This window comes from Ambystoma mexicanum, chromosome 4p (assembly GCF_040938575.1).
Source record: "Ambystoma mexicanum isolate Mex_15411 chromosome 4p, UKY_AmexF1_1, whole genome shotgun sequence".
Lineage (NCBI taxonomy): Eukaryota > Metazoa > Chordata > Amphibia > Caudata > Ambystomatidae > Ambystoma > Ambystoma mexicanum.
Genome location: NC_090927.1, coordinates 182,114,471 through 182,131,784, shown reverse-complemented (window position 1 = coordinate 182,131,784; position 17,314 = coordinate 182,114,471). Strand labels below are relative to the sequence as shown.

Sequence of the window (17,314 nt, the reverse complement as noted above, 5' to 3'; positions counted from 1 at the left end):
TCCTCAAAGACATCCCAGAAAGATATGCATTTGGTGGCTAGGGGTAGATGGTGGATCTGAATGGCCGTAGGGTTTAGCATAGTCATGGACAGTCAATGGTTGGGTAAATATCCAAACATTACCCAGAAGTTGAGTGTCTCTCCCCATATCACCTTTCTCTTCCCGATGAACTCCATTGCAATGGTTTTTGCTTATATAGGGTGCTTCGCTGTCACCCAATAGGCAGACTGGAAACCAGTAGTACAAGATGGAGAAAACGGACACCTATTAACTGGCAAAGGTAACCATTTCTAGTTAAGATTTTTACTCTGAGCACAGCAGCTGTGAGTGTTGAAACGTTTTGCGACGACTTCTCCAATGCCCCTTACAATAATCAAACGCAAACTTGGAAAAGCCAGTTTCCAGCGATACGATTTGAACCTGGTTAGAATGTAAACTGAGACCAAGTGACCCGAAAACCTTGAACCAGATTCCAGTGACTGAACTAATACATTTAAAATAGTAACCATGTCATCCAGTGGTTTAAAACGCACTACGTATCTAAATCAATTTGCAAAAAAAAAAAAAAAAAAGACGGCAACAGAGTATACAAGTACATTTTTTATGGCAATGTGTTTCCAATTTAACAAAGTTTAATTCCAGATACCGTAGAAGGGGCAATGCTTGAAATCCATGCCTAGTCGAAGCTACGGAGGTAGCACCAAACTAATTAATTACTGTAGCTCCTTCAATTAACAGGCAATATTACATTTGGGCAGGTCCTGGGCAATATTATACATTTCAAAGCACGCCATCTCCATGGAAAATAATCAATAGCTCCACAGACAGGCACAAGACTAGTCTATTTACTAACCACATCAAATGTCCGCAAGAAGCAGTCTCGGGCGGCTCCGAGGAGGAATCGGACGAGATAGCAAGCCCCAAGTAGGGGTTTAATGCGGGATCACAAAAAAAATGCATTCAAGACCGCGTCAGCCACGAATCCCCATTTGATGAAAAGATTCAAATACTTTGGATGTCACTTAAACAAAACGAACGACAATGCAAGGTATTACTAATGTCTCTTTGGGGGGTTTCAGCAAAGAAATTGTAATCACCACAATACCCACGAAGCCATGTTCAGTGCAGTGTGCAAGGCTGACTTTAGAAACCACAGTACGCTTAGTCACAGCGGGCCGATAATCAAATCACGGTGCCATGTTGCATTGTTATCCGAAGAGCGGATTGCACCGACATGCTCCCACGAGCAGCAATAGGGTATGAAAGCAGGTAGAACAAGACAATTAGATAAATACTCGAATAGTATTGACAGTATCCCCTACTTAACGAAGGTGATCACAAAAACATTTCTAATCAAAATTGAAATAACCTCTCCTCATGTTCTGTGGGAAACAGCAATACCGAACATTAAGGATTGATTCCATGTGCACCATTGCATGGAGTGACCTGCGCTGGTCAACAGTACTTGATTAAGCAGCCATTGATAGAACGAGCACTGGCTATAGAAACGTGGGGTAAGCCAGCACAGAGGAGTCTGCAAAAAAAAAAAAAAAAAAAAAAGTATATATATATATATATATATATATATATATATGGCTGCCCTGAGTAAACCCACAGACTTGGCAACCCACATCACACTGACATCACTCACTGCACAGCCAATCAGGTGCTGCTTACATCAAAAAACACTACACAAATCACTAGATATACATTTTCAGTGCCATGTTGTTGGCGGAGATTGGTGGTAATGGGAGATAAAGCCCATTGATATCACTTAGTGATGGGCCTTAAATGGGTGGTCAAACTACCATGTATCCATCCTCATGCCAACCTGCATCCAAAGCCCCTGTTTCAAGCTCTCATGTTAAAGTTCTCATTTTAAATGGAAATAGTTAGGCTTTATGTGTAGCGTTTTCAGCGCCACCCAACAGCCAAAATTAAAAATGAGTAGTGGTTCAAACCAGAGTGGAGTCACAGGGGGGTCATAGCGCAATATCAAGTACTAACACCGTGGCAGATATTGCGCACTTAGACGCAGTGGGAGATCAACAAATCGTATGCTGAGACTTAGAATCAATTCTCTTCATTAAGAAATGTGCTCAGGACAATCGTCTGCATTCCTGTTTTTCAATGCATAGACAGAGTCGGGAGTAATGTGGGATGGAAGGGTGCCTTCAAATAATTCTGATGGAGTGGTACAACTCCAGCCCAAGAGACTGAAAACATTAAATGCAGGCCCTTTTAAAACTGCACGCATCTAGAGTGGAAGGAATACGTTCACATTTAGGGAAAGCCACATGCAAACCGATAAATGAAAAGAAGCAAAGCCAGGTTCAATGAAAGCCACATACACCACTTATAGAGAGCAGCACCCACTTACTTAGAGAACAAAGTACACATGTGGGTTCAGAACACAGATTCCCTGAAAATATTACCAATGAATTCAAGCTTAATTGAGAACCAATGCAAACAAGTCAACATTGTTCTTGTATACAATTATTTTACATTATCCAATGAGAGCAATTAAACCGACTTCGAAGATTAACACGTACTACATCACATTCTGTCATTTCCTCGAAAATCTCAAATAATTTGAAGTAAAATTTCACATCAAGCTACTAAAATGAATATCATCCCCTTTATGATTCATAAAACCATTTCATACATCCATGATACTGATTCCAGGTATTTTATTCCTGCATTTAATCAAATAGGTTCATGAAACAGCTCCAGGCTCTCGCATTCTGTAAGCAGATGTTTACTAGTTTCTATTGCATTACTTCCGCAGAGCCGTTCTTGTCGTGGTATCCCGACTCGGGCCCCAATGAGATGCGTGGTATCCCGACTCGGGCCCCAATGAGATGAGATGGCAATAAATTGACTTCAAGTAATGACGCACAATATCTTGTTCCCGATATGCTCGTAAATACCCTAGCGTCTCAGTGGGTACCAGCCATGGTCAATATAATCTTTACTATTTTCTTTAGGTCGCCAGTTTCTCTGATAGCTGTTCTCTAATTATTTTCAATTCCTTTTTTAGTTTAAATTTGACCTTTGCATAACCTAAATCGCAGTAACGTCATCCATACTGTAGAGTGCTTACATATCCATTTAACACAGCCATTACACGGTGGCCCATTTCCATTCGTAAAAGACAAGTGATTCCACGTTCAAGTCGAATATTCTCTAATAATGACAGTTGATAAACATCTGCATATCAATACTCAGCAAATCACACTCAAGATACACAAAACACGATAGGTAGGCATTTTGGGAGATTACAACTTTTTTTTTTTAACCAAACTTCCCTTCAAAAATCGAGAGCCATAACCAATTTGGCACCCCATACCTCTACCCGACATAATAGGGGTTCAATTTCGGCCAGGTAAATGCTAAGTATTGTTACAATTACAGTCACCATTGTTACCAATGTACTTAGCACCCCATCTGTATTTTTACTCGATCTCTCATGTGTTCCCCATTAGCTTTCCATGTCAAGTGTGCATCCACAATGCTCCCCAATTATTTACATCCATTACCTTTCTCCACTTGGTTACCGTTTAGCATCCACCGATAGTTCTTCTGCATGTCAAATCGTAGCCCTAGACTAACCAGTCATTGCCTACATGTTCAAGTGCCGAGGCCTCTTCATAGTGAATACATCACTATCATACGCCTGCCTAGGAGGTTTGCTGGAGTATGAAAGCATCTTGATTGTTATGTCCCTATCAATTTTCTCCCGTAGCATAGTTGACTTGGAGAGAGAGAGAGAGAAAAAAAAAATAATAAGTTTAATCACACTTGTATTATGTGAAATGGTTTTAGTTCTGCGTTACAAACAAGCCAATGCTACATAGAATGTTATAATGCGTAGTGTCTTTTAGACTTAGCTGTGATTGAAAGTGGAGGCATTGAGATTCATATAGGCAGGTACAATTTTGTTTTGTATTTGTTTAGGATATACACACCCCATTGTGTGGTCTCCAGGGTAAAGCTGGAGACTCAGTTGTTCGAAACTGAACTCGTCCTTCAAATACATTTTGATTTTTAAACACCCCAATGTCTGTTTGTCCTAAATTGTGCAGTGGGATTATTAGATTAGCATGTTGCGTCCGAGTGAACCACTAACCAAAACTATAGAAAAATACTCAGCTTCATTCTCACCACTGCAGTCTCCCTTCCTGGTGTGGAAATGGAACCTTGGGAGGGACCAATGGGTATTACAGTCACTCTGGAGATCTTATTTGGGCTCCCCTTGCCTGTGGGCAACAGCATACAGACCCACTTACCTCCACTGAATAACAGGACCATTAACTTCAAATGGAGATGTAACAAAGGACTACTGCTCTGCAGGAGTCTAGGGACGAGTAGTGGTTTCTGTTGAGTTTAATTTTACTGATGACTATTACTGCAGATTTTTTTAAACTACAAAATAACTGACAACACTGGATAGTATGGTTTCTAAACTCCCACTCTTCCCCCACACTACTGCTAAACGAGCAGTATCTCAAACCATTAAAGGTGAAACCAGTACAACAAGATAGGTACACCTTCACCTCTAAAAGGTAGCATGTCGCAAGAGCAGTCTATACTCTTCAAGTGGGATGTGAGCTAGCAAAGAAGCATCCAAAACAATAGTACCATTAATACAATGAAGGAATTATCTCATCAAGGTACTAAAACGCTATTGTGCAGTAGGACCCCAGCCGGACATAGAGCTGGGGGTTTCCCCAACAGCACTTTAAGATGAACAGCAGCACCCTTGGGGTGGTTGGAGAGGAGATGAATACTCGCATCAAATCAATAATGACAACTCAATAGTTTGGTAAAGGGAGTCCGTTTAACGACAAGTACAGAAAACGGGGAGTTCATGAATATCAGCAATAGCTCGATCTTCCTTCTCGCTTCAACTCCAATTAATTTCAGAAAAAACACATAATTTAGACCAAAATCGTCATCACTGACATGTAACTCTTTTGTATTGGTTCTAGGAAGGTAACTTTAATATAGGTACTGTCTCTGTATATGGTAACGGGGAGTGGGGATTGGATAAACACTGTCAGGTGGGGCATCTAAGCCCTTCCTTCAAAATGGCTACTATAAATGTCACTAAAAGTACAACGTCTCATTGTTGCTGCTAACTATAGGACCCTAGATTACTTGGTCCACTATGATTGGGTTGGCATCAACCCCACTCATACTTTTCCACTTTGCTTAGCAGCGTGCAGAATAGCCGGCCAGGTGCAGGGAGTTAGTCTGCACCCCCAGCTTCCCTCCAATTAATGCTACAATCAATTATCACCTCAGTGGTCATGTGTCTATTTTTTTATGGTTGGCTTCGAAACTGCTACTTGGTCTGGAAAAGTGAAGACATCTGTGCATGGCACAAGTCCATGCATAGGTGTGAAAGTTTCATCCCTTCTCGCTCGTCTGGTCACGCGATTCCGACACCGTGAAATGGTCTTATTCTTTATGCAATTCGTGCATTTGATTTTCTGCCAGCCACCTGCGGCTTATCTTGACCTTTCTGAACAGGATACTCTGTTCTTTTCATAAATTGTATCCACTGTTGGTCTATTTCAGCCGATATGACCTTGGCACCATTTACCTTAGTCTGAGTTTGTCTCCGTCTTCAATTCTCGATTTGTTCGCTGCGAAGCTCTCCTCTCGAGACCTTAGTCAATTCTGCTCTTGTGCATAGTGGAAGTATACTTATAAAGTGCTCCTTTTGGAGGTAGATATTTATAGGTGGCGCTTGCCGCAATCTCTCTTACTACTAAGCATAAGCAAGCCTCACAAATTCTTGCTTCTTGTGGTTCCTTGCATATGTACACGTTTAAACTAACTGAATATCTTCATTGTGCATGTGGCATAATTTCTGACATCTTCGACATGGATTATTTCACTTTAGGCTCAGGAGATCACTTATCCATGGCGTTCCATCTCTTTTCATCAGTCTGGGTTCTTGTGACATCACCATTCGTCTTTCTTTAACATCTTTTTAGCTTCTTCAGGGATTGCATTCTGACAGTCTTCATTCTGTCTCATTTGTCGATATGGTTTTCTCAATGGGTACCTTACTGTCCAGGTTTTCTTGGGTGTCGGTACTTCAACAGGTGCTGTTCTTCCGATAGGTACTAGACAGAGCCCAACTGCGGCTCTCTGCTGGGTTATTTGCTCATCATACGTCACATATTTCAGCGTGAAAGTTCCTGGTACTTCAAAATGAGCAGTTGGAGTGTGAATCAAGCTTGGCACCGCCTCTACACTATTCAAACACCAACAAGCCAACCCTGTACAGGAATATACAGGAGGACACTAAAAGACAGTGGTATTTAAGAAATTGTATTATATTCCTTGAAAAAAGGGGATCATAAATACCGCTGGGGCCCGTTAAACTAGGACAGGAGGACAGAACCACAGCATGTACCTTTAAATCTTCCTTTCTGGCTTAACTGTGTGAACCAGAGTCTGGACATAGGTTGACTTGGTCCAATACATGTGTGTCACCAAGTGGCAATTGTAGAAACAGCAAATGTTCAGGTATGCACAGCTCATCAGCTACTGTTCGAAATTTCCAAAAGTGAGGCATATTTTCTTTACTTTACTTGCCCTCCATGCACAAACCAGGCCTCCCACAGACAACCCACACATCCCTCTCCACAAGTATTCTACACCATCGACATAGTCACACAACACAGTTACAGTAACCCACCATATGGCTACACCTCCTCCACAAGATAAGACATCAGGCCACTCCCGCACTGCGAACCAACCAAGCTCTAGTTCAATCCAAGGTGGGCTACGGGAATGCTCGTCACTGAACTCACCAACATCATCCTCGCCCCCCACCTGCAAGCCATACAGAACAAAGCAGCAAACTCATCCTGCACCAACACACACACTCGTTTCATCACAGGTTTCTCTGAGCTACACTGGGTCCCCCTTCCTCAGAAAGGATTCTTTATATACAAAGCCATCCACCAAAAACCAGACCGACCTTCACAACAAACTGAAACGCATCACTCACGCAAACACCAGACAAGCTAACCAACATCTCCTACGCATTCCACACAGCTTGTTTTTGTGTGCGCGGATGTTAGTTGGCATTCACCTAGTGGCACTCTGGGTCTGGAACACCCTACATCCACAGTGCACCCTCCATCACAACCTTCAGAAAAATCTGAACATTAAACTATTTCTTTCACATCTAATCTGGTCACACTATCCCTCCTACCATTTCCTCTCTATCCCAATCTCCCACCAGGTCTTGAAAGACCAAGTAAACCTGTTTTACTGCCCACTTTTTGGACCGTATAAAAGCGATCAGACCCTTATGGCCAACGCTGGACAAACATTATGGAACAATCCAAGGTGCACATTTTCCACGAGAGCAGCTCTTTCGTGGGACAATTGAGGATATAATTACAGCATTAGTTTTAGTGACATGCTTGCGCTTTACTATCCAAGTTGTCAAATATTAAGATGTACCTGGTTGCAGTACGGAGGATCAAATGCCTTTTAAAGATTTTCCTGCTCACGAATAAACAGTTCTCAGCAATGAACCTGCACATCACTTAAATTCACTTTTTAAAATATATTTAACATATGTACCACATAATTATTTGTGCTGAAAATAACTACGCTCCAAACAGCATTACCCCATAGTCATTTATAATCTTGCCCCAGAAGTAAACCATCACAACGCCTTCAAGTAAATCAATTTGAAAGAGTTGTTGGAAAATCCTTTAAGGCTACACCCAACTGGCTGCATATAAATATTTCCACAGGTTACTTGGAAGAATGGGGCAGGTTTGGTATCCAACCACACTGTTTCAAGTTAAGCTTCACCCGAAATTTGCCGTCGAGGACATCCAAAATACTTGCCCTGGAACTATTTTTGGCGTTTCGAAGACAGGACATAAGACTATTCTCTGGCTTACTTTATGGCAACAGATTATTTTTAGCCAGGTCCAGGATTAACACCCCAAATCAAGGAAGAGCTCGGACCACCTTGCTAACCAATTAAATGTAGACAATAGCTGGGTGCACTTGCAAACCAAGGAATGTCCTTGCTCCTCTAATCCTTCCATGGGACTAGATGAAAAAGCATACCTCAACTCATGCTCAGTGGCCCTGTAAGCAGTATGGTCACACGCCCGGCTCGCGTAGCAGCCCACAAGTCAATGGGCTTTCCCTGCCTGAAACCGAAATTGATCGTTTCCACCCACCCTGGGCCCACAAAACATTGAGAGATACATAAAAGTACAAATTTTACTCTGTTCCAAACGAATGTATCATGTCTTTTAATCGAACTTGAATAATCCTGTTGGGCAGACCACTATATTATTGCGTTTGATCCAAGGAATGCTAAACAAGCTATGCTAGTTTTCAAACCCATTTCAATGACAATCATTCTAGAATGTAGCTCACCTATGGTCAACTATTTGTCCATTACGGGACAGGGCTTAGCACGAATCTTTCAGTTGAACCCTACAGCAGGAACACTCATTGTGAGCTGGAAACAAAATTTAAGAAAACATTGCAGGCAATACAAAAAAGTACCTGTGTTTCAGCAGTTCTAAGGAATGTGGATACTTCAGAAATGGCAGGAACCTAGATCTTTCTGCCATCTCCCAACATTAGCATCTCTACTTAAACTGATGCAAGTCTTGTATACCATTCATCGCCATCGCTTTTTACATGCATTTATTTATTCTCTTGAATAAAAAAGTTAAAGTCCACAGTGACCAAAGTTCAGAAGGTGAGGAGTCACTTGACTTTTACATGCAAAATATTTAAACATGCTGTAGTGGTGCCAAGGTTTAATGAGAAAAGTGTGCCTCACGTTTTATCATCAGGTAATATTTGACAGTCAGCACACAGCCAGGGCAAGCTCGCATTGTATTTGATCTTTTGTTTACAGAAAGGGTTAATGTAGTTTCTCCTACGCGGGCAATGCTGAATTCTAGATGTATCCATTGGTTAAAATCAAGGGCACAAGTTAACCCTTTAGAATTCCTGGCTGGTGACCGTGTACTGCTGGATACACAGGAGCTACTTGTAGCTCCTGCTTATCCTAACTTAATTTCGAGCCCCGTCACTCTTAATCCCCTTTCTTTCATAGCTCTGTATTATTAGTAACATTACAGCTTACAGCTATCATGTTACCACTTCTTCATGGTATGCCACTGGGTGCCCACCCGCACATATCAAAATAAGCACACTAGAAAGAGTTCATATTGCCTCGTCCTCTATATTACTTCCTCTTCTATTAAACAAAATGGTGTTTCACTCAACCTATACTATGTAACAGCTAACCCTCCTAATCTCGGATGAATGAAACTGTGTACTCTCTATACCGACTGTATTATTTACCGACATTGTGGCTCCCCATGTATACCAGCGGCCCAGTCCTTTACCTCCAAGAGGTCCAGGTTACATGAATGTTTCTCAATTATCTTTATTGGGATTCTGGTTGATACCAGACAACCTTACACAAAACGTTATCAAGACATAATAGCAAACAGAAAAGGTATTAGTTATGATCTTCAGATATAAAATATCTGAAGCATGAAGGATGTATTAGACAAGTAGAATTCCATAACAACAATATAAGGAAGAGATAAAATCCTCCTAAGTCTGATATATAGATCCATTGATTCCTATATCATCAGATGCTGCACAGAACAACACAGTGTGGCAAGTGTGCAAAATAGCAAGTCTCAGAAACGAGAACTCTCCCGATCTGGCTACGAAAGGTTAACCAGGCCCGCTAGAAGTCCACTGGGTTCACAGGTACCAGTTACGCACAAATCTGTTTAAGAGCGAAAGCTGTACCACTTGCAGGTAGTTACAATCAATATATACTGTCTAAATTGGTTCATATTTGGAACTGTGCACAGCGTGCAATGACTCAGGGTCCCAGGAACTCAAGTCTGCATCTGACCAGTCAGCAGCCGATTCAATCTAAGCCCAAGAAAATGGCTACACCTTAAGGTACAACGCCAATTGGCCCAGCAGCTTATCCATAACTTATCCCATATAAAACTTATTCAATTTCACTCCTTCCATTGTCGGATCTTATAATGCTGAGGGAGATACTAGGTATGAGCACCTGCAAACAATATCCCAGTTTGTTTCGAGGAAACTCACTGCTTTGAGGCAACTATCCCATACATCTGCCTTCTGGACCTGGTTGTTCACGCATCAGATGCCTCATCTATCCTGATTAGGGCTGTTGCATCGTTGCCTGTTTGATCAGGCAAGATTAGCCCCCAGAAGAGTCTTCCAGAAGCGATTGATCATGACGCTCAGACTTCCGATTATGTACCTTTGCGAGAAGTAGATATAAATCCACTGTTGTGTTGCCCAGGGTCAGACATCGCAGCCTTGATTTCTAGCACTAAAACTAAACAATAATAGAGCAGCTCAAGCCTCCTGCTTTGAAAGGAGATCCCTGCTCAACACTGATTATTAATGCCTGCTCCTCTACACTGTTAGATGCCATATGTAGATTTGTTAATGCTTCTTTTGCAGAGAATTTAGTGCCTATGGGTTTTAAGGCGTGGATCACACCAATTCTTTAAAAATCTGATTTAGCTGATTTTACCCTCTTTACTTCCATGTTCTTTTTACACAATTCAATGTTTGCAGGATTCAACTCCCTTTTGTTTAACACTGCTTGTAGATCAGTCTTTCGATTGTACAGGTATTTTGCTTGACCCTCTGTATGACCACTTTGACCTATTTTGCTGGCCCTCCTACAGCTTTCCGGTAATTGTAGTTTCGTTCAGATGGTAATCGACCAGTCTCTCTTGAGTTAGCACCCACGTGGTACCCGTTTCCCTCTGCAGCTAGTCTCCCCTTTTCCCTCTTTACAGTTCTATAGTTCATCAAACTTGGTTCAAAACTTGCCACTTTGCGATTCTCACTTAACACAGCCCAGTTCTTATGGTTTCCCCCTTCAACGCACTGGCTGTGATGAACCGCTGGTCTTTTCTTTTTCATTGGAGTCCAGGCGAGTATCGTGGTTGCAGGAGCTTCCCTTGCTCCATCGGCATAGGCTTGCCACGTGTACCGTTGACATCTGCTGCAAGACAATGGTCATATTGTTCGCAGTCTTAGGCTCTTCCACAAAGGTTCTGCGGGTCTGGGACAAAAAGGGCAAGGTCACTTCTCTCCTCTTCACACTCTCAATTCATGCCGACTTTCTCCTTCACTTGAACTGCCGCGTTTGATTAGCCATCTCGTCATACTGTGCTCTTTTACTCCCCCTTTTATCGCTATGGGGAAAGGAAAGGGCCTTCTGGTGTCTGTGGTTCAGGTTAATTGCCCGACTTTGCCTGATGCTGGGGTTGTGACATGTCAGGTTAACAGTTTTATTTAACCATTGTTTGTGGTGTGCTCATGTGTGTGTGTCAAAAAAGGTAAGGTTTGTGTGTCGCAGCATCCTACAGAATCTGAAGGGAAAGAGGCGTTATATGGAATCGTATTCTCCATATTTGGGTTTGGGATGATCTCGGAAGGGTAGGTTTTGGAGTGTTAAATGGATGAGTGACAAGGATGAAGAGCAGAACAGAGGATTGTGGGACTGGTAGTTTTCTGTGATGGTGGATCGGGTGTTCAGAAAAAGATAAGAGGGACGGGATTGGTAGAGTTTGCTGGGCAAACGGAAATAGCTGCGATCGTGAAATGAATGGAGGGGATTGTGGGAACCGTAGTGTTTGGTCCAGATAAACTAATTGTTTGGGACCAAATAACCAGAGGAACGTGGAAAGGAATGTCCAAGGTTGTTTGGGTGGGCTGTAGGAAAGCAGTGATTCTGAGATGGATAATATTTGGGTGCAAGCAGGTTTGAAATCTTAGGGGATTGTTGATGTATAGAGGAGTCATTGGCTCTAGGTCGAAGAGATTTAATGGGAGGAGGTGAGACGGATGTGTTCTAACCTATAAAGGCCTTATATATAGACCACTCGCCTCTCCTTCCTCAGCATTGTGCCGCATCTCACCTGGGCATCCCCCTTCCCCCCCCACCCAGGTGATCCTCCCTCGCTCATCCACCCCCAGGGTTGGGATCTGAGAGCGCCAGCCCTCCCCTGGCAACCTGAATACCCTCAGGTTTCTCAGAGTGTACCAGGTATTCAAGTATTTTAATGACTTCTTACGTTTGCTCATAGGTGCCACTTTGTTGATAGCAGACGAGTGAGTGATTGTATAAATCTACCATAGAAGTAGGATCGTTCAGTGAGGGTTGGTGGGCTGTTGGGGAGTTCAGCAGTGGGTGTAAGCTGGCTGGTGTAATGTTCTGGACATTTCTTGTGTGTAGCTGGTAAGGGTTGTGTTGCAGCCAGGAGTTGGTTGTTCTTACGGATGGTGAAGGATATAACAACATTGTGGTCCAACTATTGGCAGGGCTCATTTATTCATGTTATTTGTTGTACGCCCACACCCGAAGGTATCATGATGTAGGTTACAGAATGCTTACTTATCTGGTTACAGTACAAATTCAATACATGAGTTACATAATGCTTACATTTCACAATCAATACAGGAGTTACAAGTATACGGATCATTCTGGTTACAGGTCACAATAAATCCACGAATTACAAATATACTTAACAAGGTAGTTATTATGGTTCGGTCATAGAGGTTAAAAAGCCAGGTTAACATTGCAAGTCTGGTGGGAGGGTTCAATTCTGATGTGGAGTGGGGGGGTATTGCATAATTTGGGGGCTAGGATTGTGAAGCCGTTACCCCCAGCCCTTGATCTTTTGCAGCGGGGGACAAAGAGAAGTGAGTTGTTGCTAGATCCAAGGACTCTGGTACTCTTTTTGGGGACGATGGCCTTGTTCAAGTAAGTGTGAGCTGTGTTGTTAAGGCACTTGTGAGTGTGTTTTGATAGGGACCAAATGGACCTCTCTTCTGATCTTTGAAATATGGTTGGATTTTTTTTTTTTTTTATGCCTAGTGCTGCTTGTTGTGCTTTATTTTGTAGGAGTGGAGTTTGGCAATGTTGGAATTGGAGGCACCTAGCATTAAGATGTTCCAGTAATCCAACTTCGACAGGATAAGAGGCGCAGGGTGTCCCCGCACCCCATCTAGAGAGATTACGCAAGCCCAACACGTCAATTCAGGATAGAGATGCAAACAAACCAATTCCACTAACAATTTCCCCCTCTGCATACACCTCTCAAACTCCAAACCAAACAACCACAAAACCTACAACACAAACTTCACTACACTGCAAAACAAAACAAAAAAAACAGACTCGCACAACAGTACACAGCGACTACCGGCCGCAAACACCCCAGGCCCAGCCAACGGACCCACCAGGCTGAGGCCGCCAACAGCACATCACTGCTTTCTTGCACTTTTCCAGCTTCCTCCCACTAACTCACCCTCCCCTCTTTCAGAGCACCCAGAGAGCCATGGCACCACTCCGGTGGTGATAGTGCGCAGTACATAACATTAACATGATAATCCACTGAGCTATCGAACTATCACTAATATTTCATTTTTAATAAAGATCTTTGACCAGGTTGCCTATGTCCAGATCTCTACCCATCTGAATGCGCACCCAATTCTTCATATGTTTCCATCAGGGTTTAGGCAGGGGTTCGGAACGGAGTCTGCTCTATTGGAACTTAAGTCAAGATTAGTAGATCATATGGATAAGGGTCTGCCATCCCTTTGGACTCATCAGAAGCCTTTGACTTGGTGGATCATTCCATCTTGAGCCCCAGGTTGACAGAGGTGGCCAATTTCTCCAACACGGCAGCACAGTGGCTCTCCAAGTAATCGGGAGTGCAGGGTCTATTGTGGGGAGGCAGAGTCCCCTCCCATAATATTAGAATTTGGCGTTCCACAAGGAGCAGTCTACCTCCATGTGTCTACAACCCCTTTACGGTTCCATTTTGGTACGCTCCTGGAGCAAAATGGCAAAATGCTGATACAGTGTCTCATCCCCCTTACAGGTAACCATATGATAAAGAACTATTTCTTAACAAGGCTTACAATATTATCACAGACTGGATGGTTCAGAATAACCTTGCCTTAAATAGGGATAAGGCTGTGCTCTTGGTAGTGGGCACCTAGACAGACCTAGGCCAGGTGTCATTCAGATGGTGCAAGTGCATAGGAAGGGGAAGGGACAGTGCAGTGCATAGGATAATACAATGAACAAGTAAGGTACAGCCAGCTGGTGGCGAGTGCAAGTACAAGTGCAGACATCAGGTGTAAGTGCTGCTATTGGGACTGTAGGGAATACAGAAACAGTCCCAAGTGCGGGGGTTGTCAGGCAGGCAGTGCAGGCGTGCGACTGGCAGGGCAGAGGACCTAGGCCGGAGAACAGAGGGTGGCCAGATAAACAGTGCAGATTCAGTTTCAGCCAGGAAGTCAGCAGGGGAGAGGAGGAGAAAAAGCAGAAGCAAAGAAATGTTTTGAGGTGCTTCCAGAACCAGAGAGGATTCTCCTCAAGTTTCGGGGAGGGAGGCCCCAGCCGAAAAAAGATCTACCACCAAGTCGTTGCTTGGAGAAGCGACTGACCCGGAGTGAGTTGGAGGCGGATGAGCGAAGAGCTCGAGAAGGAAGAGAGAGTTGAAGTCCTTGTGTACAACGCAGAGGGTGTTAAGTTTAATCCTCGGAAGCCACTGGGAGCCAGTGCAGAGATTTCAGTCCTGGAGGGATACGATCCCTGGGCTTGAGGCCAAGGACAAGCCTTGCATTCCTGTTCTGGATGAGTTGCAGAGGCCGGAGAGTAGAAGCAGGCAGATTAAGAAAGAGGCTGTTGCAATAGCCCAGCCTAGAGAGAACCAGAGCTCTGGAGACGGTGAGCTACAGGGGGGAGGGGGAGTTGGAAAGGAAGAATACCTCTGAGGAGGTGCAGCTGGTAGTGTGATGTCCTAGAGACATCAGAGATGTGAGGAGAGAAGGAGAGTGTGGAGTCAAAGATGAGGGAGGGAGAAAAGGTGGCTGAGGGTAGCCTGAAAATGAGCTGGGGGTCATCCACATAGTGCAGCAATGCAAATTATACTATAGAAGTTGCATTAAAAAAACTATTACCGAAACTTCAGTACAACTCTAAACTATAACATTTTGTAATCAACCCCTCTAAAGAAACATGAGAAATAAGAAGTAGAAGTCACAGAAATAAACAGCAACTAAAACACAACAAGCTCAGAGCGCCGTCAGTGGCCTACCCTGTAGTCCTTGGCCGTCTCGGCCACGGGCCGCACCTTGTGTCCATCGTGCTGCTTGGAGGCCTGGCACTGGGCGCACAGCACCTCCTTGTCGTCCAGGCAGAAGAGCTTGGCCTCCTCCTGGTGCAGGGCGCAGAGCGCTGCCTCCCCGCCCCCGCCACCGCGCGCGCGCCGCCGCTCCTCCTGGCGCAGCATCTGCACCAGGTTGCTCAGCGTGTGGTTGGTGCGCAGCGCCTCGCGGGGCGACACCTCCTGGCAGATGGGGCAGGCCTGCTCGCCGCGGTAGCCCCACGAGCGGTTCACGCACTCGCGGCAGAAGTTGTGGCCGCACTGCAGGGTGACGGCGTCCTTGAAAGGGTCGTAGCACACGGGGCACATCAGCTCCTCCTTGAAGCTGGACGAGGCGGCGGACGCCATGGCTGTGCTTGGTGGCGGGGCGCCACTGTTCTGTGGGCGGCTGTGCGGCGCGCGCTCCGTCATCGGCTCGGCGGCGCGGCTCCCGCTCCTAGTTCCTCCTCTCCCCGTCGTGCTGCCGCTCAGCGCCTGCCCGCCTCTTATGGCCTGTGGCCCATGAGCGCCGTGGGTATTTTGACGAAGGAGCAAGCGTAGATCGTGGATATCGTGTGCAAGGAGCAAGCTCAGGACTGCCACTGGGAACATGTCTCCCGTGGCCGCCAACTTAAAGCGGCACTGTCCGCGGTTCCTTAACTAAAGGAAGCAGCAGAGGCCAGCAAAACAAACGTGCAAGAGGAGGGATTTATCAATGGATGGAGTTAACGCCTGTCGGCGCTCTACCCTGGATGGTCTCACGTGCTAAAAAGGTCAAAGAGCTTCTGGCACTGCTTTCTATTCCCTAATAATACGGGACGGATTAATTGGGCGTTATTAGTGTATGCACACGATAAGGCAATCATTCACTCACCACAGCCCCCAGGCTGATCAGTGTGGTGTGAATGGAACGCCCAATTCTGGTTTCCGGAAGTTCTGCTTTTAAACAAGAAAAGCAGAACTATAAGTACCAGACTGCAAACAAAGGACCACAGCGCTGAATAATGTACACTACGCACACCTGACATCATAGTTTCTAGGTGGCTATCTAATGCTTTAAATGGGCAATGCTCAACTCATATACGCCAACACACCTTATTACCTCCAGGAGATAATAAACCCCTCCTCATGCTTTTGTTTCTCTTTGCTTTCTGGAACTTGTAGTCCTGGATTGGAACTTGTAGTCCTGGATTTCATATTAATACTGAAATCCAGCACTAGTAGTTCCAGCATGTAAATAAAACATAGGTGTATACTAAGATTGCATCTCTCGAATAGGATACGTTTTCATGCATGGCATGAGTAGTATCAGTTCTCAATGTTTAAAGACGTGCCTAGGCTATGTCTCCTAATGAAATAGTATGGGGTGGCAACCAGAATCCTCGCAGCTGTGGACTGGCCTATAAGGAACCCTGGAGATTTCCTGGTGGGCCTCTAAACCATATGCCTCTTTTGAGTGGGATGACGTAAAGAATTCATATTTTCAACACATAGGTTATAGAAAGTCATAATTTTATTAAAGACACAGAGGCAAAGGATTATGCTTTCTCTTGCCTTTACTTTCTTGAGCAGCATACAAATAATACCAAATTGAAACAATAAAGCCAAAACTACAGATGCCAACATAGTTAGAGTCTTCAGTAGTTCCCATTGTTGTTGGTCCTCAAAATAAGCATGTGATCTTTCTACACTAATAGCCCATATCCAACACTACAAACACTGTCCGCCATCTTATTTCCTCCTCTTTCGCTGGGTCTTCTCAACTTTTGTGACCTACCAGTAAACGCTTAACTGGTATTGAACTCCAAGCTGAAACTCATGTCCCTGTCTACTTGTTATCCAACATGGAACCTGAAATATAAACCATATCTCATATATTTTGTCCATTTGGGTAGGTAATCGTGCTACATCAAACATTTGCTTAATATAATTGCATCACACATTACATCATAACGTTTGTCAATACTCACGATTATTAGGGAGGGATAATCCTACGCCTCTGTGTCTTTAATAGAATTATGATTTACTATAACGTAAGTATTGAAAATCTGAATTCTGTGTCAAGA

The 17,314-nt window shown here is 44.0% G+C and overlaps 1 protein-coding gene across 5 annotated transcripts in view; it reads right to left on the bottom strand.

The window, feature by feature from the left end:
- TRIM35 (tripartite motif containing 35) overlaps positions 1–16,186 on the bottom strand; it is a 229,003-nt gene extending 212,817 nt beyond the window's left edge. Inside the window, exon 1 of one of the 5 annotated variants that reach the window (XM_069605655.1) lies at positions 15,201–16,186. In XM_069605655.1, coding sequence (XP_069461756.1) covers positions 15,201–15,860 — 660 coding nt within the window. In that variant the 5' untranslated portion in view covers positions 15,861–16,186. The remainder of the gene's footprint in view (positions 1–15,200) is intronic. The other 4 variants (XM_069605656.1, XM_069605654.1, XM_069605653.1 and 1 more) reach the window with 4 other exon arrangements.
- Positions 16,187–17,314: the final 1,128 nt, after the last annotated feature.